This window comes from Protomyctophum parallelum, assembly GCF_964188405.1.
Source record: "Protomyctophum parallelum genome assembly, chromosome: 21".
Taxonomy (NCBI): domain Eukaryota; kingdom Metazoa; phylum Chordata; class Actinopteri; order Myctophiformes; family Myctophidae; genus Protomyctophum; species Protomyctophum parallelum.
This window is the reverse complement of record NC_139713.1, coordinates 4,832,079-4,856,659: the sequence shown is the minus strand read 5'-3', so window position 1 is coordinate 4,856,659 and position 24,581 is coordinate 4,832,079. Positions and strand designations below refer to the sequence as shown.

General features: G+C 44.2%; 1 protein-coding gene across 1 annotated transcript; it reads right to left on the bottom strand.

Moving 5' to 3' along the window:
- Nucleotides 1-5,128: 5,128 nt before the first annotated feature.
- LOC310878606 (drebrin-like protein) lies at nucleotides 5,129-23,120 on the bottom strand. The gene is made up of 18 exons (XM_083792958.1): nucleotides 22,949-23,120; nucleotides 21,073-21,128; nucleotides 19,862-19,974; nucleotides 19,635-19,709; nucleotides 17,303-17,449; nucleotides 16,576-16,671; nucleotides 15,500-15,595; nucleotides 15,043-15,138; nucleotides 14,058-14,135; nucleotides 13,035-13,186; nucleotides 12,308-12,353; nucleotides 12,124-12,189; nucleotides 11,594-11,705; nucleotides 10,070-10,543; nucleotides 8,757-8,825; nucleotides 6,530-6,639; nucleotides 6,359-6,434; nucleotides 5,129-5,352 (listed from the first exon to the last, which is right to left on the bottom strand). Exons 1-18 carry the CDS (start codon nucleotides 23,029-23,031, stop codon nucleotides 5,216-5,218), a joined length of 2,082 nt encoding a protein of 693 aa, XP_083649084.1. The 5' UTR covers nucleotides 23,032-23,120; the 3' UTR covers nucleotides 5,129-5,215.
- Nucleotides 23,121-24,581: the final 1,461 nt, after the last annotated feature.

The following is a 24,581-nucleotide window of genomic DNA, read 5'->3' as shown; positions in this document are numbered from 1 at the left end:
GGAGTCTATGGAGAGAGAGAGAGAGAGAGACTATGGAGAGAGAGAGAGAGACTAAGGTCTATGGAGAGAGAGAACAAATCAAACAGACATAGTAATTAGTAACTGTTGGTCAGAACGAAGCATCTGTTTGTGTTTTTGCCTCAACCTGAACTTGCACACATTTTGTCTTTCTTAATGTTTGTTTGTTTTTGTTTTGTTGTTTTTTTCTAACCTGTGGCTTTGAGACGGTATAAACTTCCACAGGATGCGCTTAATTAATGTCAGGTTATTTTTCCACTATGTGTTAAAACGCTAAAGCCACTGCTTCTCAACGTGAGGTTCCCGAGGAGGCCCACCCACCCAGGAGGCCCACCCACCCAGGGGGTCCTTACTGAGGAGGCCCACCCACCCAGGAGGACCACCCACCCACAGGGGGGGGTCCTTACTAACCTTACTAAGGATCCAAACGGACCCTTTCACAGGTCTGAAGCAGGCCCCACAGAGGGTGTACAAATTATGGCATGATGTAGAAGACATTTTTTAGAATCTGATCTCAGGTCAAAATGGGTTTTAAAACAAAAACACATCAAATGGGTGTCCCGTAGTGATCTAATACTGGGGTGTCCTTGAACTGAACTGAATAAATGTTGAGAATCGCTGTGCTGAGGCTGTGTTTTGCGGTATCAAGAGTGTGAGAGTCAGTGAATGAATGGTGATGACAAAATAATCTGCTTTTGAGCTGCAGGCAGCAGCTGCAGTCTCGAGTCTGGCCTAAAGGTGTCGCTAATTATAACCTGCTTGGGCTCCAGGGTGGGACATTATGGTGTCCTGGTGGTGGTGTGAGTTGAAAATAAGCGCTCTACAGGCTCTCAACCTTAGAGTATATATGAATAGAGACGGCACCCAGAGGAAACCCTGAGGCCAAATGGACATAGTGGCCCAATTTGGTATTGCAGCGTGGGCCCAAACACATGAACGCGCTGGTTCCGTTGACTATCATTGTGCACGTTCACGACGGCAGCGTGCTCGTGCACGTTCGTGCACGTTCAACGGCCAGCGCGTTCATGTGTTTGGGGGGCAAATCCATCCCAGAATGCACTCTGTTCCTACCCGGAAGGAGGAGTGAAATGGCCTCATGCGCTTCTGAGCAACTTAATGCAAGTGGATGGAAGGAGAACTCGATGCCGTCTCTATTCATATATACTCTAAGCTCTCAACGAGATGCATTGTGAGCTTGTAGACTGGTGGTTCCCAAAGTGGGGGTCCTTGTTGAGGGAGTTCCAGGGGGTCCCCATGCTAAATGATGGTTAGGAACCAATCTGGACCCTTGACTATGAGAGTGTACAGATGGAACCAAACGGTCAAAACGATAAGAATTGGGGGTCCCAGAGATAGAAATGCCATTAACCCATTCTGAACGGGAACCCATTTTGGTGTTGGCATCATGTTGTGCTTTAGCTATTGAAAAATAGCAGATCTACAAGCTCATAGCGCGCCACCGAGTGGCGCGCTATGAGCTTGTAGGTCTGCTATTTTTGAAAAAAAATCGAAGAACGACTGACATTTTTAGAATCTGATCTCGGGTCAGAATGAGTTAATCAGACCAGTGTGTGTCCAGTGGAAACCTCGTATGAATCTGATCTCGGGTCAGAATGGGTTAACGACAAAGCATGATTTGGTCTTGATTCAGTGACATTAAGTCATCTCGGCTAAATGTGTTGCAGCGGTGAATATGGGGGGGGGGGGGGGGGGGATTCCTTTTTTTTTGCAATTTCATTTTTTTAAACTTTACAAGATAAGAAAAAGGATTGGCGGTTTTTGAAAGATTTTCAGGATTTACGGTATTATAATATTTCTTTCTAAATGTCTAAAAGAAAAAAAACAGGTATGCCGGGTTGAGTTGTTAAAATGGTACAAATTGCGTGTGTGCTGCGTATGTCTGTCTGTGTGTGCACACGTGCATGTCCGTGCGCACATGTGTCCGCGTTGATCATATAATGACCAGGTATATATATATACACCCCCCCAACTATGGGTTTATGTTGAAGCACAATTTTGACCAATCAAAATAACAGTGTGGTTGTTTTGACCAATCAAAATGTGGTAGGCTGTTACCATGGAGACATTGTTTCCAGATGCAGGTGTTGGGGAAAAAATAAAATAAAATAAAGATATAAATGACTTGTTTACAATGTAATAATCTAAATGAGAATGTTGTTCAAATATTACTCCTCCTCCTAACTTCTAAATACCAAGTGCAATATATTTTTATATTTGTGAGTTTTTTGCACTAGTTTTTCATACGGTTTGTTCTTTTTTATAATTTTTGTTTGCTGCATTACCTTATTGTTCTGATCTAATGCTGTCATGTTATAGTTTTTTTTGTTTTTTAATAAAATAAATATTTCATAATAGCGTCTGATTTATTTTTTATTTTCACAACGTATTGGTGGATATGAATAGAAGGGTTTTGTCGCATTGTTCGTTCTTTCAGGGCCCATATTCCCACTTTAAAATTTGTTTTCTTATTCTCCGTTTGTATTCTTTTAAAGCCCATTTCTAACCCATTCTGAACGGGAACCCCTTTTGGTGTTAGCATCATGTCATGCTTTAGCTATTGAAAAATAGCAGATCTACAAGCTCATAGCGCGCCACTCGGTGGCGCTCTATGAGCTTGTAGATCTGCTATTTTTGAAAAATCAAATCGGGTTATTTGTCACTGTAAATTTGCACGTAATTATGTGGATATTTTCCCTCTACCTTTTAGAGGTAGGGCGGCGGTGGCTCAGGGGTAGATGGGAACTGTAAGGTTCCCAGTTCGAACCCTGCGGGCTCCCCCAGAGTTACTGTGGGCCTCATCTCCAAAGGGGATGAGTCGGCCTACAGGAGGGAGATCGAGCGGCTGCGGTGTTGGTGCAGCAACAACAACTTAGAGCTTAACGCTCTAAAGACAGTGGAGATGGTGGTGGACTTCAGGAGGAACGCAGCCCCGCCCCCTCCCATCATGCTGGGAGGCACCCAGGTTAACCTAGTAGAGTCATGTCGGTTCCTGGGCATGATTCTCTCTCGGGACCTGAAGTGGGAACTAAACATCATGGCCCTCCTGAAGAAGGCCCAGAAGAGGCTGTACTTCCTCAGGCAGCTGAGGAAGTTCAGACTTTCAAGGACCATGATGGCTCAGTTTTACACAGCCATCATTGAGTCCATTCTCACTCACTCCATCACCTGGTTCCCCGCTGCAGCTGCAAAAGATCTCGCCAAGCTGCAAAGGGTGATACGCTCTGCAGAGAGGGTGATCGGCCGTCCTCTGCCCTCCCTCAAGTCCCTGCACGACTCCAGGGCATTGAAGAGAGGAAGGAAAATCATGGCCGACCCCTCCCACCCTGGCCACGGCCTCCTCACCCTGCACCCCTCTGGGAGACGGTTGCGGCTGCTGAACACTAAAAAGGTCCGCCACAGACTGAGCTTCTTCCCCTCAGCCGCCAGGCTGCTAAATGACTCTGGTTTCCCTCCCACCCCTGCCCCCTAGGGAGTGTCACCGGTCATGTTTTTTGCACTATTCCAGGAACTCTGCACTTTATATTTATAATTTCTGCACGGTGTTGTTTTTGTGTTGTTGTCATTTTTTCGTTATATGTGAAAAAAGGAAAAAGAAATGCACACATGTCAATGTCAAAGCAAATTCCTATGTGTTTTACACAATGGCAAATAAAGGTATCTGAATCTGAATCTGTCGAAGTGTCCTTGAGCAAGACTCTGAACCCCTGATTCAGGGTTTCCCCAATACAATTTCCTCAAGGGCCATATTTTGACTATAGGGTACCAGGCTGGGGGCCCCGAGTCTGCCAGCGAGTTCGAGGTCTTGCCCTGAAAATTAGACCATTTGAAAATGGATGCCCAGTTTGACATGCATAGGCTACTGACCCCCATTTAATGTCATTTATATCTGGGACCACAATTATTATTCCACAGGGGCCACAAGGGGGCGCTTGCGTCCCGCCTATTGGGGAAGCCTGCCCTAATTGCTCCTGATGTGCTGGTTGGTGCCTGGCATGGTTTCCGCTGCCATCGGTGTGTGAATGTAATGCACAATCTATGTAAAGCGCCTTGGATAAAGGCGTTTTTATAAATGCACCATTTACCATTACCTAGTATACACTAGTATTAGCAGCAATCTGCGCCATTAAGGAGCCACAAGAAACCACTTGAAAGTATAGCCAGTCAATTTGAAATTCAGTAGGTGAAATAAACATTGTGCTACAGTCATAAAATGTACTAATGTTTTTATTTTATTTTATTTAAAACCTCCCTTGACAGTACAAGTAGTATATTAAGGTCAAAGGTGAAGCATAACACAAACATCTCCAGTGGGGGCTTGTTTCCAATGTGGTAATTGTACTCAATTAATCAATACTTAATACAATACATAGTGCACCCAGAGAAATAACAAATAGAACTAATGAAAATGCATTATTATTATCAGAGTGGTTTCTGGAGCTCAACAACTTTTAAAAACACGTTAAAAACAGACAGACACGTTCAAGAATAGAACGTAAAGCATAGAAACGGAGCGAACTAGACCATCTCAACATTAAATCATAGAAACAGAGTGAACTAGACCATCTGAACATTAAATCATAGAAACAGAGTGAACTAGACCATCTCAACATTAAATCATAGAAACAGAGTGAACTAGACCATCTGAACATTAAATCATAGAAACAGAGTGAACTAGACCATCTCAACGTTAAATCATAGAAACAGAGTGAACTAGACCATCTCAACATTAAATCATAGAAACAGAGTGAACTAGACCATCTCAACATTAAATCATAGAAACAGAGTGAACTAGACCATCTGAACATTAAATCATAGAAACAGAGTGAACTAGACCATCTCAACATTAAATCATAGAAACAGAGTGAACTAGACCATCTCAACATTAAATCATAGAAACAGAGTGAACTAGACCATCTCAACATTAAATCATAGAAACAGAGTGAACTAGACCATCTCAACATTAAATCATAGAAACAGAGTGAACTAGACCATCTGAACATTAAATCATAGAAACAGAGTGAACTAGACCATCTCAACATTAAATCATAGAAACAGAGAACTAGACCATCTGAACATTAAATCATAGAAACAGAGTGAACTAGACCATCTCAACATTAAATCATAGAAACAGAGTGAACTAGACCATCTCAACATTAAATCATAGAAACAGAGTGAACTAGACCATCTCAACATAGTTGGCGGGGAACATTCCGAAGCGTCCGTCAGGTGCGTAGCCTCTCCACCAACCCTCGTCCACCTTCTCTATCCCCGTGATGATGTCATCGGGGTCAAAGTTGATCTCGGTGTCGTCGGCTGTGGAGAGGGGATCGAGCGATTTGATTGGTTGATGATAATTGAACAAAATGAAACTCCACAAAGAATGTATTTAGCGTATATCAGACAGTGTTTTTCAACCAGTGGTCCGGGGACCACCAGTGGTCCTCGAGTGGGTTCCAGGTGGTCCCCAGCTAACCGAACTACAACATGACGTCACTGAGGTGACCACCTGAACTACAACATGACGTCACTGAGGTGACCACCGAACTACAACATGACGTCACTGAGGTGACCACCGAACTACAACATGACGTCACTGAGGTGACCACCGAACTACAACATGACGTCACTGAGGTGACCACCGAACTACAACATGACGTCACTGAGGTGACCACCGAACTACAACATGACGTCACTGAGGTGACCACCGAACTACAACATGACGTCACTGTGGTGACGACTGAACTACAACATGACGTCATTGAGGTGACCACCGAACTACAACATGACGTCACTGAGGTGACCACCGAACTACAACATGACGTCACTGAGGTGACCACCGAACTACAACATGACGTCACTGAGCCGCAGTGAAGAGCAAACACCGCCCCAGCCCTTCTCTCTGTTTTTACTCACCACCGCTCCACGTTATTACAGCTCCGGTGGTCAGCTCACCACCATTCCGCTGGTCAGCTCACCACCGGAGCGGTGGTCACCTCACCACCGGAGCGGTGGTCACCTCACCACCGGAGCGGTGGTCAGCTCACCACCGGAGCGGTGGTCAGCTCACCACCGGAGCGGTGGTGGTCACCTCACCACCACCGGAGCGGTGGTCACCTCACCACCATTCCGCTGGTCACCTCACCACCGGAGCGGTGGTCAGCTCACCACCGGAGCGGTGGTCACCTCAACACCGAAAATCCAGACTATGAATAGGCCTTAATGGGCCTTGATATAAAAAAGGGTTGAACCATTGGTGTATATATTATATATATATATAAATTATATATATATATGAATGAGATGAGGTGTGAGTCCTTACCAGCCTGGTAGTCGTACAGAGCCCTGGCACTAAATGTCCCATGATCCCCAGCACCGTCCTCTACCGCCGCATGCTCCTCCACCTATGGGATAACAAACAATACAGTCATTATGGGGAAATCACTGGACATTTTGTCCACACCTTATGAAATCATCTAAAGCATATCCTCACACGGAATGCTGCTGGTTCTTCATAAACGCTCTCATACAGGTTCTCCTCCTCCTCGGGAACAGATGGTGGCGCTGTCTCCTCCTGGCCAGCAGACTCCTGTGGCTCTGAGACTGAAGGAGTCAAATCACATATTATTAATATATTTTGATTAGACCGTATATTAATCCATATAATCTATCTAGTGACAGCCAATAGCCTATATATATATATTTTTTTTTTATACAATCTAATAACCTAATAATTAACCTGGTTTTCCTCACATGTTTTAGGGCTACTTTACACTTTGAACGTAAAATGCTATACAATGGCGCCCTCCTGTGGTTCATCACAGTATTGGTAAATAATGCATTGCAATACAGTCTATGATTGCAACGCAAGCATTAGCTTTTGTAATGCCTGTGCCATTATCTTAGCCTTATTTATTATAATAATAGGCCTATTACTATAAGTGTTTTATCGTTGAATTGAAATGACAGTCAATAACTTTAAAGTTGGATGCAAAAACAAAAAAAAAAGTTTTACAACAAATACAGGACTTAAAACTCACGTTTTAGTCAATTTCCCAATTCCTGCCCCAGAATTCGATAGTTAACAGATTTCGATGTAACACCCCGACAATCTCAACCAGAATGTGGTTACTTCCTGATAATCCTGAGCGTCAAGTTTACATACAGCCCACTTCCAGCTTTCTTTTCAAAAGAAAGCAATGGTGTAACCGTCTTAACGTTAATATTCCAAACGCCACGCAGAGCTTTTTCCCCCACTTAATTTTCTAAATATAACCCTAAGCTCGCACAAGTAGTAGTAGCAGTCAGATCATGCAGATCGCGACATACAGCCACTGAGAGCTTGTAGATCTATGGAACAGCCGAACTGTCCAGTCAGTGCATCACAGGACCAGGGACAATATTAGAGTTGAAGAAGAATGAGAAGACGCTGGAGCAACTCGGACAGTGCCAGTCTTTTTTATCCAGGTGCGTGCGTGCTGCTCAGTGTTGTTTTCGTCGACTAAAACTAAGACGAAAAATGTTCGTCGACTACCTTTTTTCACTGACTAAAACTACATAAAAATGAATCTATGATGACTAAAACTAAGACTAAATATAGCCTACTGACAATTTCGTCAACAAATAAAAACTAGACTAAAATGTCAGGAAGGGACTAGTGGACAAGAGATCCAGTTTTATGCTGAGTTGCATGCTGAAAACAGCAGATATACAATCTCACAAAGCGATCTGCTATTTTCAGCATGCAACCAAAGTGTAAAATATGTCATTACAACGACATCAAGGCCTGTCAAAACACATTTTAGTCGACTAAATCAACTGTAGATTTAGTCGACTAAAATCGTATGACATTTAGTCGACTAAAACTAGACTAAACACTAGAACATTCCAGGTAAAATGTGACTAAAACTAAGTGAAAACTTAGTTTTCCCGACTAAAACTAAAATAGAAATTTGCTGCCAAAAACAACACTGGTGCTGCTAGACTAGTCAAGTGTATATAGATAATAATGACGTTTCCATCTTGCGACTTTCCTCAGAGTCATCATGAGTTTGTATGGATCTATCGTTTGCTTCATTTTAGCTTCATTCTAGACTCTCTGTCCGTCAACCTCCACCATAGAGTTATAGCCTACTTACTTACGTTAGTTTAGTTCTTAAGTTATTGTTGATGCCATTTACAGTTATCACCACAGGGTGGCAGCAAAGCTTATATTTTGCTAAACGTATTGTAAGAATGAGGAAAGAATTGTATCTGCACTCTGCAGAGTCTACTCTAGAATGATCTATCTGCCATTTAGTGTGTGTGTGTGTGTGTGTGTGTGTGTGTGTGTGTGTGTGTGTGTGTGTGTGTGTGTGTGTGTGTGTGTGTGTGTGTGTGTGTGTGTGTGTGTGGGGGGGGGAGTGAGGGAGTGAGCGTGAATTATTATTTATCTATTTCCTAACCCTAAACCTCTAAATGTCTAATCCTAAACGTAAGCCCAACCCTTCTTTTTTTATTGATAGTGTGAAGTGAAGAATGACGAGAGAGAGAGAGAGAGAGAGAGAGAGAGAGAGAGAGAGAGTGAAGGGGAGAGACACGCAGCAAAGTCGCTCCCCGCTGAATCTTTTTCTAAAAATCGTAAATGCATCTAATAGTAAGTAATATAACACACACACCCACACCCACACCCACACCCACACCCACACACACACACACACACACAAAAGGGACCAACGTACCATTGTAGGTGGTAGGCTCCTCGTCGTCGTCGTCAAAGTCATCTGACCAGTCGTCGTCCTCGGCGGACGCTGCGAGACGACAGAGAGGACAGACACTCACTTAACCACCGTCTTTAGACGACAGAGAGGACAGACACTCACTTAACCCATTCTGACCTGAGATCAGATTCATACGAGGTTTCCACTGGACACACACTGGTCTGATTAACCCATTCTGACCCGAGATCAGATTCTAGAAATGTCAGTCGCTCTTCGCTTTTTCAAAAATAGCAGACCTACAAGCTCATAGCGCGCCACTCGGTGGCGCGCTATGAGCTTGTAGATCTGCTATTTTTCAATAGCTAAAGCATAACATGATGCTAACACCAAAATGGGTTCCCGTTCAGAAGGGGTTAACCACCGTCTTTTCATGTCCTGCACCCCCTAGAAGGCGTTCGTGCACCACAAGGGGTGCACGCACCACAGTTTGGGAACCCCTTCCCTAAACCCTAAACCCTAAACCCATTCCTAAATGTAACATCAGTAAACCTAAAATGTTCCGGTTACCTTTTCTCTCCCCGTTCTACATCAAATCTCTTCGCGGGAAATAGAAGATCTACAAGCTCACAACCCGTCAAGTTGCAACAAAAAAATGCCGATCTGCAATGCAACCTGCAGTCACACTGACTGTAATGCATTGTGAGCTTGTAGATCTGCTATATTTGTTGCGCAGCACAACGTACAAACTTAGGGCATATCGTTGCTGTCGAGTGGAAACCTTGTATGGCGAAAACCGGTTTATAAAATACGGTTAAAGTGGTTCCGACTGTTTTATAAGGGCTGATACATACTCCGAATTAAAGTGGGTTCGGCTCTGTAGAGCCTACAATGTGACGTCATTTGGCTCTGTAGAGCCTACAATGTGACGTCATTTGGCTCTGTAGAGCCTACAATGTGACGTCATTTGGCTCTGTAGAGCCTACAATGTGACGTCATTTGGCTCTGTAGAGCCTACAATGTGACGTCATTTGGCTCTGTAGAGCCTACAATGTGACGTCATTTGGGGTTCGGGGGGGGGGGGGGCGGGTACCGTCCTAAAGTCGTCTCTTCGGTGCTACTGAACATTTCTGACGAGCCGAAATCATTTCGGCACTACAGCGCCGAAACAGCGGTAAAATAGGAGTATGAATCGGCCCTTAGCCATCTAAACTATGTCTCCCGGGGACCCCCAGGAGCCCCCTCAAGGACCCCCAGGAGCCCCCTCAAGGACCCCCAGGGGGTCCCCGGATTCCACTCTGAGAACCCCATTATGTACAGTGAGTAGAGAGACTGACCTGCAGTCTGGACAGGTGAGGTCGCGACATCTGGAGTTTGAACAGGCGAGGTCGAAACATCTGGCAGTGCAGGTGTCTGGACAAGCGATGTATAAACATCTGGGGCAGGTGATGCTGACACATCTGGGGCAGGTGATGCTGACACATCTGGGGCAGGTGATGCTGAAACATCTGGGACAGGTGATGCTGAAACATCTGGGGCAGGTGATGCTGACACATCTGGGGCAGGTGATGCTGAAACATCTGGGGCAGGTGATGCTGAAACATCTGGCAGTACTGGGGAGGGAGCTGCAGCGACAGGCGATTCACTTCTAACGGGCAACGTGGGAGGAGCCACTGGGGACGCGTCTCTGACGGTGGGAGGAGCCTCCTCCTTAACGGGCGGAGGGTTGTGTGTGACGGGAGGACCCTTTGGTTTCGGCGCCGTTTCACCCTCTGTCCGACTCTGGGACAGAAATGGGCTTTTCAGTTTCCCTGTGGAGGGAAATATTATGATTTAAATCACCTCATCGTCAGTTCATGACTTTCATTTTTGTAGTATACATTTTTTGGCAATAACTCTGATAGCTCTGGTATAGCTGTAACAAGATCAGTGGCCCTTGTGTGATAAAATCTTATCCAACGAAAAACAACAAAATATTGCGGCTAATCTGAGGCTAAATCAATTTAGCCTCATCAAATGGTGGTCCGTGGCTCAAATGCAGAATGAATAATGTGGCCTTGATAACATGAAGAGGGTTGAAAACCCCTGGTTTATGTGAATTATAGAATGTGCTCTTACCAGCAGTGTTGTTTTTGGCAGCAAATTTCTATTTTGGTTTTGGTCATAGTCTCTTTAATAGTTTTCATTTAGTTTTAGTTCACATTTTAGTCACCTGGAATGTTTTAGTGTTTAGTCTAGTTTTAATCGACTTAAATATCGTAGGATTTTATTTATCACCAAAATGTATTTTGGTGGGCCTTGATACCGTCGGTCGTAACGACTGTTTCTTTTTCACTTGCTGAAAATAGCCGATCTACAAGCCCGCTGCGACGCGTTGTGGGCTTGTAGATCTGCTATTTTCAGCATGCAACTAATTGTAAAATTACATACTGGTTCTCTTATCCACTAGTCCCTTCCTAACAGGTTTTTATTTGTTGACGAAATTGTCAGAATATTTAGTCTTATAGTTTTAGTCATCATAGCTTAGTTTCCATTTAGTTTTCCTCAGTGAAAAAAGGTAGTCGACGAACATTTCGTCCGTCTTAGTTTTAGTCGACATTAACCCATTTTGCGCGGGAACCCCTTTTGGTGTCAGCATCATGTTATGCTTTAGCTATTTAAAAATAGCAGATCTACAAGCTCGTAGCGCGCCACCGAGTGGCGCGCTACGAGCTTGTAGGTCTGCTATTTTTGAAAAATCGAAGAACGACTGACATTTTGACTCAGGTCACAATGGGTTAATCAGACCAGTGTGTGTCCAGTGGAAACCTCGTATGAATCTGATCTCAGGTCAGAATGGGTTTTAAAACAGCAGTGCTTACCAGGCCTGCCTGCAGCAGGAGGCTGTCCGTCGCTGAGCGCGGCGTCGGGCCCTCGCTGCTGGAACACGTCCTTGGGGTTGAAAGACCTCTGAGAGATCAGACCCTTCGCCTCCTGCGTGTCAAATAGAATTACAGTGAGCGTTATAATAATAATAATAATAATAACAATAAACTTTATTTATAGAGCACCTTTCATGACACGAGTGCAGCGCAAAGTGCTTTACAAGATAACAAAGTATAAAAAAATATCAAATAAGTACAAAGAATGCAAAATAAAAAACACCAAACGACATAAAAAATGCATATAAAGACAGAGAAATAGGTAAAAACAGTGAGATTAAAATGAAAGGATTCAGCCAAATGCTAAAATAAAAAAGTGGGTCTTAAGCTGAGTTTTTAAAACATCTAGGGAGGGAGCCAGTCTAAGGTGGATTGGAAAAGCCCCCCCCCCCCCACAAATATGCATGTGAATTAAATTAAATAATGCATTAAATGTGTATTATTATTGCCATTCATTTCTTCATGCTCACATTAGCTTTCTGTACGGACGCGGCAAACTTAATTCCCTTCTTTGGAGAGTCATTCTGTCCCATGTCCTGTTGCATCAAAAAGAGACATATTATACACGCGTTAGGTATTTCATAACAAAACATTGCTGAAAACTGAAGGGTGGTTTAAATTGATACTTTAGTTGATCAGTTAATTACTGCTCACCTGTTCTGGCTTGGCCTCCTGAGACTCCTGCCGCTTCTCAAAGGCCCTGCACCGTGAAAAAGAAAACGGGGACCCCCAGAAGCAAAGATTTGAGTTAAAAATGTTATATTCAAAAGATTTGCACAAAAAAAACAGAGTGTCTCAGAGAAAAACAGAAGATGTGTGCGTACGTACGGTGCGTGCATGCGTGTGCGTGCGTCAGTGTTGTTTTTGGCAGCAAATGTCTATTTTAGTTTTAGTCATAGTCTCCTGAATAGTTTTCACTTAGTCTTAGTCACATTTTAGTCACCTGGAATGTATTAGTGTTAGTCTAGTTTTAGTCGACTAAATCTACAGGTGATTTAGTCGACTAAAATGTATTTTTGCGGGCCTTGTTGCCGTCATAATGACTTATTTTACATGCGACGCGTTGTGAGCTTGTAGATCTGCTATTTTCAGCATGCAACCAAGTGTAAAATGACTTATATTGGATCTCTTGTCCACTAGTCCCTTCCTAACATTTTAGTCTAGTTTTTATTTGTTGACGAAATTGTCAGTATATTTAGTCTTAGTTTTAGTCACCATAGCATAGTTTTAATTTAGTTTCCATTTAGTGCGTACGGTGTGTACGGTGCGTGCGGTGCGTGCGTACGTACGGTGCGGTGCGTGCGTGTGTGTGCGTGCGGTGCGTGTGTACGGTGCGTGCGTAGTTGCGTACGGTGTGTGCGTGCGTGCGTGCCAGACTTGCCTCTGCTTGTCGATCTGACCGGCTCTCTCCTTGGCCATCTTGTCTCTGTCTGCAGACTGCTTCTCGTCCTGCTCCTTCCGGTCCTTCTCCACCTGCTGCGTCTTCTCCGTTGCCTGTTTGCTCACCTCGCTTTTACGCGCCGCTTCGTCCCTCTGAAAGACCGTTTCATTTAATTGACAGGTGGTAAAACACGGCCTAGTAGTAATGTACAAATACGTCATGCTGTTTTTTCCAAAAATGATACACTCTACTACAGCATATAGTAAGAGAAAAAAAAAGGTCTTCACCAATGTGTTTCTAAAGGTGTCTAATAGCATGTACTAAAAGTTTGAAATTCAACTCCTGTGGGAAATTGAGTTATTAGCATAACATGTGACCATACCCATAACATCCTATATAAGGCCAAAAAGTCAAAATTTCATCATTCTTTAAGTAGCATGTGACATATGAAACTAGGGGGTTTTCATGATTCTGAATCCATTCCAAGCATTAGTTTTGCACAAAAAAAGCACTCTAAATTAGGCCATATCCACTTGACCAAATGTGCTGACCTCATCACGTCTGTGAAGACGGCTATGGCCGTTTTCCTCCCAAGGAGTGTTTTTTGTGCAAAACTAATGCTTGGACTGGATTCAGAATCATGAAAACCCCCTAGTTTCATATGTCACATGCTACTTAAAGAATGATGAAATTTGGACTTTTTTTCTTTATATAGTAGGATGTTATGGGTATGGTCACATATTATGCTAATAACTCAATTTCCCCCGGGAGTTGAATTTCAAACTTTTAGTACATGTTATTGGACACCTTTAGAAACACATTGGTGAAGAAATTTCTTGGTAACGATTTAGTTCCCAGATTGGTCAAATACCTGATAAAATGCCCTTACTAATAGGTCTTTCCCAGCTGTACTTCTTTGTACAACAAATGGCTCCATGAATCTACGCATTTTTTCCCCCTCTTCTACACCATATATATATATATATATATATATGACGATGTACTGTATATAATGTAACCAACCTGATCTTGGGCCCAGAAGTTTTCCTTGTTAGTTCTCCCAATCTCATCCTTAGCGTTGGTCTTCTGGTACACAGAGCCCTGCAGAACACAGACACGGGTTTAACCCATTCTGACCTGAGATCAGATTCATACCAGGTTTCCGCCGGACACACACTGGTCTGATGAACCCATTCTGACCTGAGATCAGATTCTAAAAATGTCAGTCGTTCTTCGATTTTTTTCAAAAATAGCAGACCTACAAGCTCGTATCGCGCCACTCGGTGGCGCGATATGAGCTTGTAGATCTGCTATTTTTAAATAGCTAAAGCATGACATGATGCTGACACCAAAATGGGTGCCCGGTCAGATACGGGTTTAAATGGCAGGAAATCACTGATCTCTGTCGGGTGGAACCCTCATCAAGTAGTTACGAGGCCAACTAGGGCATTCATTTATGAAAGAACACAAAAAGGTTTGAATATGGAGATTGGATCGAGGTTTCGGCCCAACAGCAATGATGTGTGTTTGATTTCTTTCTTTTTTTAAGATATGTTTTTGCGGCTTACACCTTTTTATTGTTTTTTTTTTTAAGGGACAGACGGTAGGCTGACAGGAAACGGGAGAGAGAGATGGGGGGGGGAGACATGCAGTAAAGGCCGTGTCGGGCTCGGGAGTCGAACCCGCGGCACACTGCGACTGGATTACCAGACGGTTACGCCACCGCCTGGGCCGATGTGTGTTTGATTGATTGATTGATTGATTGAAATATGTATTAACAGTTTGCTGAATTACAGTACAATTCAAGCACAACTACAACAAAAGACTGTTAACTGTGAGGGGACGACCCGATAAAGCATTACACTTGTTTACAACAGGGTCCACCTTGTTCAATTCATCAAAACATTTAGAGACGTACAAATAGACACTTCTATATAGCCAAAGAACAGAACAGGAAGTCATCATAATGTGTGTGTGTGTGTGTGTGTGTGCGTGCGTCCGTGCTCACCACAGGTCCTGTGGGTACGATGCTGTAGGCCTGCTGGTTTTCATTGTTAGTTCTCTGAATGTCATCCTTGGCGTTGGTCTTCTGGTACACAGAGCCCTGAGAACAGATATGGTTTAACTTTAAACGGCAGGAAATCACTGATTTTATAACATCGTCTCTGTCGGGTGGAACCCTCATCAAGTAGTTTCTAGGGCGCTGCCATACTACTAATTGGCCAGGAGATGGGGTCGTTGCCCAGTGCCAGCCGTATTTGTAATACAGGTCTACAATCTAGTGGATGTCAGCTTGAACCGGAAGTGAAAGTCGTCCAGGTCACAGTAGTGGATTTAGGCCTTTCTATGCTAGCGATCCGTTTTTAAAAGGTCTAATCAAGCACTGAATATCGAAATTTTGGCAGATTATGGCTGGGATTACAGCTTGTACACGCGTGGGTTGTTGTGCGTGGGTGCGTGCTCACCACAGGTCCTGTAGGTGCGATGCTGTACGCCTGCTGGTTTTCCTTGTTAGTTCTCTGAATGTCATCCTTGGCGTTGGTCTTCTGGTACACAGAGCCCTGAGAACAGATATGGTTTATAAACAGCAGGAAATCACTGATTTGCCATACTACTAATTGGCCAGGAGATGGGGTCGTTGTCCAGTGCCAGCCCTATTTGTAATACATACATCCCAAAAGCTATAGCAAGGAAGCTCTGAGAAGGAAGGGAAGTGGTCACGTGACTGGGCTGCGCCATGACACTTTCATGGGAGCCAAACTCACACCGGAAGTGCAATGAATACATGGCGGTGAATGGAGCCGGCTGGACCAGCTCATAACAAACATTATTCATGAACAATTGAGACCTTTTGTAAAGTAATCACTTCTGGAAAATAACAGAAGACATATCACAGGTTGTTTTCTAATCACTTACTTTTCGATGTGCACAGAGTGCACAGTATATAATTTTATCTGAGGATCTAAACAGCAGCAGGTATCGTTTCTGGCTCCGAAGTATCGCGATATTTGGCTGCCAGACAGGAAACGGTGGGAAGTCTCACAATACGAACGGTGCGTTCAGAAATGTACTTTATGGTATCTCTATTTTTATAGAGATGTAAAATATATTCTGTTATTTGATTACTTTACAAAAGGTCTCAATTGTTCATAAATAATGTTTGTTCATGAGCTGGTCACTGAGCTTTCATTGACTCCAATGCATTCTGCCAAACTTCCGGGTAGTTCCATGACATGACTTCCATGAAAGTGTCATGGCGCAGCCCAGTCATGTGACCACTTCACTTCCTTCTCAGAGCTTCCTTGAAAGCTAGTGGATGTCGGCTTGAACCGGAAGTGAAAGTCGTCCAGGTCACAGTAGTGGATTTAGGCCTTTCTATGCTAGCGATCCGTTTTTTAAAGGTCTAATCAAGCGCCGAATATCACATTTTTGGCAGATTATGAGCCATAATGCATATAGAGACGGCTTGTACACGTGCAGGATCTTCGCTGTCGTGTGTGTGTGTGTGTGTGTGTGTGTGTGTGTGTGTGTGTGTGCTCACCACAGGTCCTGTAGGTACGATGCTGTACGCCTGCTGGTTTTCCTTATTATTTCTCTCAATGTCATCCTTGGCGTTGGTCTTCTGGTACACAGAGCCCTGAGAACAGATACGGTTTATAAACAGCAGGAAATATATATAATATAATATAATATAATCGTCTCTGTCAAAAGAAAACCCTTACTTTTCAGTATTTACATTCAAAAGCATCAAAAGTAGCAGATCTACAAGCTCGGAACGTGACGCTTCGTGACACGTTTGAAGCTTGTAGATCTTTTGTGTGACGCTGCTGTAGTGTGTGTGTGTGTGTGTGTGTGTGTGTGTGTGTGTGTGTGCAAGTAGTTACTATAGGGCATTCATTTACGAAAATATATACAATGGAGATTGGATCGAGGTTTCTGCCCAACAGCGTGTGTGTGTGTGCGTGCGTGCGTGCGTGCGTGTGTGTGTGTGTGTGTGTGTGTGTGTGTGTGTGTGTGTGTGTGTGTGTGTGTGTGTGTGTGTGTGTGTGTGTGTGTGTGTGTGTGTGTGTGTGTGTGTGTGTGTGTGTGTGTGTGTGTGTGTGTGTGTGTGTGTGTGCGTGCGTGTGTGTGTGTGTGTGTGTGTGTGTGTGTGCGTGTGTGCGTGCGTGCGTGCGTGCGTGCGTGTGTGTGTGTGTGTGTGTGTGTGTGCGTGTGTGCGTGCGTGCGTGCGTGCGTGCGTGTGTGTGTGTGTGTGTGTGCGTGCGTACCACAGGTCCCGTGGGGGCGTTGCCGTAGCCCTGCTGGGTCTCTTTGTTGAAACGGAAGTCGGCTCCCGAAGCCTTCCCCACTTTACCCATGATGCTCTCTGGTTCCACGTCGTCTTCTCCCCGAGCGTTGATGGTCACATGGGCTCCCTGAAAAACCACACCACGTCTCAATCAATGGAAGGTAATATTATTACACACAGTAGACTACCAACTAGTGTTACAGTAAACAGTAGACTAGTACCAACTAGTGTTACAGTAAACAGTAAACAGTAGACAGTAGACTAGTACCAACTAGTGTTGCTTTCGTTGACTAAAACTAAGACTACCTTTTTTCACTGACAAACTAAATGGAAACTAAATTAAAACTAAAGCTACGATGACTAAAACTAAGACTAAATATACTGACAATTTCGTCAACAAATAAAAACTAGACTAAAATGTTAGGAAGGGACTAGTGGACAAGAGATCCAGTATAAGACATTTTACACTTGGTTTGCATGCTGAAAATAGCTGATCTACAAGCTACAAGCTTATGAGTTTGTAGATCAGCTATGTAGGAGAGCCGCCATTGGACTGAAGCCCCATGAAGTGAAGGCAGTTTGCGTAACTCTGTCTATATCTAAGGCTCTGCCCTCTGGCCTGAAGGCAGTGTGAAATGTGCCGGCTCATCATCGGTTCAGAGGATCATGAGATCAGTCGTGGATCAACTTGTCTTGTCTGACACACCCTACAGGACGATCACAGATCTCCACCTAGGTCTGGTGAAGTTTAAATTAGGGCCGGGACTAATTGCGATTAATTTAGATTAATTAACTACAGAAAAATTAATCGCGATTAACTACAGATAAATTAATCGCACCTTTTTTTTCACCGCAGAACGTTTCTCACTTTTCTATAGTACTGAAAACTGGAAATAATAAAAAGTCACCCCATTTTGTGTTGCCTAGAACTGGAGGTCTGACAAAAAACAGTAACAATATGAAGTAAGTACAGCTTTGTGATGTCACTGAGATGTACTTGTTACTGTTACTAAAAAAAATTCAGACCTCCAGTTCTAGGCAACACATAAATTCACATGGGGTGACTTTTTATTATTATTTCCACAACAGGTATATTAATGACAGTAAAATGTTGAAAATGAGTGGTATCCTGTAGTCACTATTCATTGATTCACTGGGATACCAAAAAACATTTAAAAAAAAGGTTTCTCGCTGTTCTCGGGTTGAATATTGATATGCGATTAAAATGCGATTAATCTAGATTAATTAATCGCAAAGCCTCTGATTAATTAGATTAATTTTTTTAATCGAGTCCCAGCTCTAGTTTAAATTCAACTAGTTGCTACAATCGGGTGGAGACGATTTAGAGAGGAAAAAAACAAACAAACAGAACTACGTTGCACAACCAAAGACTTTGGGGGCGGTCCTTCATATTAGGACAGTGATGTGATTATTTAGTTCAAAGTAGTGTAGTTTGGTTAGATGAAACTAGCAACTACATTGAATGTAAAAAAAATCAATCAATCGGATCGGCACCGCTCAAAACATGTCACCAGACGCATCATCTGGCAGGGATCTCTGATTGTCTAGTTAGTTACACAAGACTACAGGCAGACGAAAACAAAGGTACCAGTGGCCTTGTGGTTAGAGTGTCCGCCCTCAAACTGGGAGGTCGGGGTTCGATCCCCGGCCGGGTCATACCAAAAAGACTGTAAAAATGGGACCCAGTGCCTCCCTGCTTGGCACTCAGCATCAAGGGTTTGTATTGGGGTTAAGTCCCTGCGACATACTAGCGTCATGTCCAGGGGGTGTACTTGTACATCAAGCTGCCTCACACTACAGAAACAGGAGATAGGCTCCTGCCCCTATGGGCCTCATGGCTACAGAAACAGAAGATAGGCTCCTGCCCCTATGGGCCTCATGGCTACAGAAACAGGAGATAGGCTCCTGCCTCTATGGGCCTCATGGCTACACAAACAGGAGATAGGCTCCTGCCCCTATGGGCCTCATGGCTACAGAAACAGGAGATAGGCTCCTGCCCCTATGGGCCTCATGGCTACAGAAACAGGAGATAGGCTCCTGCCCCTATGGGCCTCATGGCTACACAAACAGGAGATAGGCTCCTGCCCCTATGGACCTCATGGCTACAGAAACAGGAGATAGGCTCCTGCCCCTATGGGCCTCATGGCTACAGAAACAGGAGATAGGCTCCTGCCCCTATGGGCCCCATGGCTCGGCAAAGCTTACTTCCAGGCAGACACAGAGACACACAGCACCATGTTGTCATCAAAAACGTTGACATGCCGTCGTTGGTTCATATTCAGATTCCTCACCTTCAGGAAGTTGGCCATGGATCTCACATGGTTGGCACAGATCCCCTTCCGCGGGCCCTTCACTCCTTCACCTGTCTGGGGTGGACAAGAACATATCAATGTGGGGGTCCATGACATAACGTACATATCAATGTGGGGGTCCTTGACATAAACCCCCCCCCCGCAATACACAGTGTGTGTGTGTGCGTGTGTGTGTGTGTGTGTGTGTGTGTGTGGTTCATTCATACCCAGTTGATGAGGACGTATTTGATCAGACCAGAGTTGGGGTCCTCGACGCGACAGAAGGCATACATGACCTTCCCACTGCTCAGCTCCTCCACCATCTCCTCCAGTCCCCCTTCTACGCACAAACACACACACACACGTACAACGCACACAGTATTGAAGTGAGTTTTGTAACAATAGTACAACATAAACATTACAGAGACTTTAGTTGTTACTGTACAATACTTTAAAACAGTTGGCATGTTGCACACATGCTTAAAATAGCTCTTATTTGCGCCGCCCTCGTTGAAAACAATGTATTTCAGTTCAGGCTGCATGAACAGCGCTCCAGTGCTCGGTTTCTGCCCCCTCAATAGAGCGTCGCAGTCCCGCCCGCCCCCTTTCATGACGACGCCAGGCCCAGGAAATGAATCCCAATGCATTTTTCTTCATAGACATTTCAAAATGTATTTATTTACAATTTAAAGACCTTTTAAGCGTCGTACGAAGCCAACTCTTGTCGTGACAAATCATGACGACAACACACAATATTTTGGACCAAACAAATAATTACAAAGAAGAAAAACAACAAAAAAAAGTGTTGTAACCTGCCGTTTTTTTTTCTACTTTCAAATTCTTTGTTTGGCCAGAATAAAATTGTGTTTATTGTCATGATTTGTCACGACAAGAGTTGGCTTTGTCCGCGGCGTATAAACGTCTTTAAATAAATAACTTTCTGAAAAGTCTATGAGGAAAATGAACAGGGATTTCTTTTCCGGGTCTCTCGACACTGCGACGCTAGTCTATAGCGTAACTCTTCTATCAGAGGGCTCTGGTTGTAGCCTCAGCGTGTCTCAGTTCAGGCTGCATGAACAGCGCTCGGGTTTCTGCCCCCTCAATGTCGTAACTCTTCTATCAGACGTGTAGCCTAGCCTATATTATCCCATTCTGACCGGGCACCCATTTTGGTGTCAGCGTCATGTTATGCTTTAGCGTTTAGCTATTTAAAAATAGCAGATCTACAAGCTCATATCGCGCCACCGAGTGGCGCGATATGAGCTTGTAGGTCTGCTATTTTTGAAAAATCGAAGAGCGACTGACATTTATAGAATCTGATCTCAGGTCAGAATGGGTTCATCAGGACCAGTGTGTGTCCGGCGGAAACCTCGTATGAATCTGATCTCAGGTCAGAATGGGATTTATACACCATACTGAACCCATCAGGACTTCTTACCTCCCTTCTCTGCCAGGCGGATGGTGTTGCTGTTCCCTTCATACGTAAACAGAACCCTGCAGAGGCACAGAACAACATGGAGGAGTTAGGAGAGTATAGAGAGCTTGTAGATCGGTTATTTAAAAATATATATATATATTTTTTTAAATATATTTTTTATCCCACGATTTTGTAACCCATTTTTCACCCCTGTGTCAATCATCTAATGTGATCCTGGGCTCTACACACCCTCCGCCAACCTAGTCCCCATATATGGGGGACAAGGGGAGAGCAACGAACTTGAACTCATGATTGAGTGTCCAAGTTGCTCCTTTACACCTGACAGGTATTTAAAATATTTTTTAAGTGGTGCAACCACTTCCTTAACCCATTCTGACCTGAGATCAGATTCTAAAAAATGTCTTCTACATCCTGACAGTTTTCTGAAAAAGCCATGTTTCTATGTCAGTCGTTCTTTCGATTTAAAAAAAATAGCAGACCTACAAGCTCGTAGCGCGCCACTCGGTGGCGCGCTATGAGCTTGTAGATCTGCTATTTTTCAATAGCTAAAGCATAGCATAATGCTAACACAAAAGTTAAGCAGCTTTGTGTGTGCCTGGCTGGCTGGGTGGGTCCGAGCACGTTAATAGCATTTGGTTCACTGCTGTGCAGCCTAACACACACATACATATTAACTGTATATATGATGATTTCAGGTGTATCAGTACAGTACAGTACAGTACAGTACAGTAGAGGGACCCCCTGGGGCCCCCCCACATGGTAACTGTAATTTATCAACCGTTTCGGACACGGGACGGCTCCCTGGAATCGGCCCGGCCCCCTGGGCGCGTTCGGGGGGGGGGGGGGGGGGGGGGGTCTGCCCAGGAACGGAGTTGCACCACTCACTTCACACGGGTGTGATTTTTCTTTTTTATACAAAGACTTTAAGAATTTTACACATTTGCAACAGCATTGCATGCCTTACATGACAGATAAATACAAATGAGATAGAATCCAGTAATATATTTTAATCTAACAAAACATTGTTTTCTCATAATTCTAAATGGCTTTAAGAGGTGTAGTTCCAGACTCTATATAGCTGCAATTTGCAACTCTAGATTTTTTTATAATGGGATGAATCTAGAGTTGCAATACCCTCCATTGACTCCCCACTCATCCAATTTGGTTAATGTCTTAAACGACATTAAACTCACCAACATTGCAGCTGTAGTCCAAGCTTGAATTATCCTCTTTCAATCTGCCGAGCTTGTTTTTCATTAAAATCCACCGTAGACATATATATGTTATGAGCTACTTTCTGTCAAGAAATTCTGTGCAGGTGATTATTTTTCTAAGTGCTGGAGTTTGGAAGCACTCGTCGTATGTCACTGAACGGCCCTGCGTACCACCTGTTTCGAATTTGCACATAATGCATGAGGCAGCAGCACGACCCGTTAACAAAAACGAGTGCTTCCAAACGGCAAAACTTAGAAAAATAATCACCTGCAGAGCAGCAGAGGATGTCTTGACAGAAAAGTAGCTCATAACATCTCTACGGTGGATTTTTATGAAAAACAAGCTCGGCAGATTGAAAGAGGATAATTCAAGCTTGGACTACAGCTGCAATGTTGGTGAGTTTAACGTCGTTTAAGACAAGCAGATCGCAAACCAAATTGGATGAGTGGGGAGTCAATGGAGGGCATTGCAACTCTAGATTCATCCCATTATAAAAAAAATCTAGAGTTGCAAATTGCGGCTATAGACTCTATACATAGCATTCAGGAGGTGTAGTTCCAGACTCTATATAGCATTCAGAGAGGGTGGAATAGACTGCTGTATTAAGTACTATCAATAACAATTCGTAGTTCTACACAGCATTAATTTAATTCAAACTCACCAGTTAGTATTTGACTTGGCATCCAGCACGTCGTCATAAGCGGCCATGAGCGCGACACCGTTCTTACTCAGATCCACCGCCATTCTTTCCTCCCTCGTATAGTCACAAGGAGACACGGTCCAAAGGCCACTCCCGATGAATGATATAAATATATCCTACCGACGGATCCCAGATCAATAATATAATTAGTTTTGTGATAGCTTTAATTGCTGCTGGCTCAGCAGAAAAGGGTCCTAATAATAATAATGATGCTGTTATCCAAAGAAGAGCACTATTAAAGTGACACTATCTATAGGCCTATCATATACTCCACACTAGCCACAGGGGACGAGACTGTGGTTCAGAATGAGAGCACCTCCTCAGTTGATTGTTGTTTTATGTATGTGCACACCTTCTTGCTCCACTCTCAGTGTGTGTGTGTGTGTGTGTGTGTGTCACAGTGTGTGTGTGTGTGTGTGTGTGTGTGTGTGTGTGTGTGTGTGCTCCACCTTGCTCCCACTCTCTGTCCAAACCAGTTGGGTAACAGATGCACACACACAGACAGACAGACCTGCAGAGTCACATTCTTTGACGAGTGCAGCTGGGCTGCTAAAAGGCCTGATTCATGGTTGACCTGCAGTTGTATAGGCCTACTGAACGGACTGCCGTGGTTCCCCTCCCCTCCCCTCCCCTCCCCTCCCCTCCCCTCCCCTCCCCTCCCCCTAAACATGCCCGTCCGGTATCCCCCTACCAGAATCAGAATAGAGTCGACGGTGCACAGTGTCTAACCCCAAGGAGTGTTTTTTGTGTGCAAACCCGACTACGGATAAGCGGTTGATGAAGCTGGATGGATGGGAGTTCAAATGATGTTAATTAACCCATTTTAGGCCTGACGTCGAAATTTAAAAAATGTCTTCTAAATCCTGGTAGTTTTCTGAATCATGTTTCTGTACCATATTTCATGTCAAGGAGGACCCCAAAGATTATATGTAATTGGCCACCGACCCCCCATCTGAAGATATGTTGTTCCAGGAACCCCCCCCCCACCCAAAAGCAAAGATTTGAGTTTAAAAAAAAAAACGCTCTGAAAGAATATATATTCAAAGATTTGCAGACCTACAAGTTCATAGCGCGGCACTCAGTGCCGCGCTATGAACTAAAGTATAACAGTAGCTAAAGTATAACATGATGCTTGAAACACCAAAAGGGGTTCCCGGCGCCTAGACTGGGTTAAAATGATGAGCTGGTGGCCACACCCACCCACCAGGCAGTTCATTAAGTACAGCCTGGTTTGCACCACCCAGCTGAACTTGCGCCGCGCCCACAGCAGTTTGTTGTTGTATGATAATAAGGGGAGGGGCTGATGTCAGTGTGTCACTGTGTCACAGTGTATGGTCCCTCCAGTCTTCTGACTGCACTTTGCCCTGCACTGAATGCACTGAATGCACTGAATGCACTGAATGCACGTGGTGCAACCACTACATTACGGAGCTTAGTGTGTCCCTGGCTGGGCCTGTCCCTGGCTGGGTACTGACGGTACAGTACAGTAGTAGAGGGACCCCCTGGGGACCCCCACACGGTGACACTGTCATTTCTCGACTGGTTCGGACGTGGAACCGGGCCGGCACCCTGGGCGCGTTCCTGTGGATCTGGA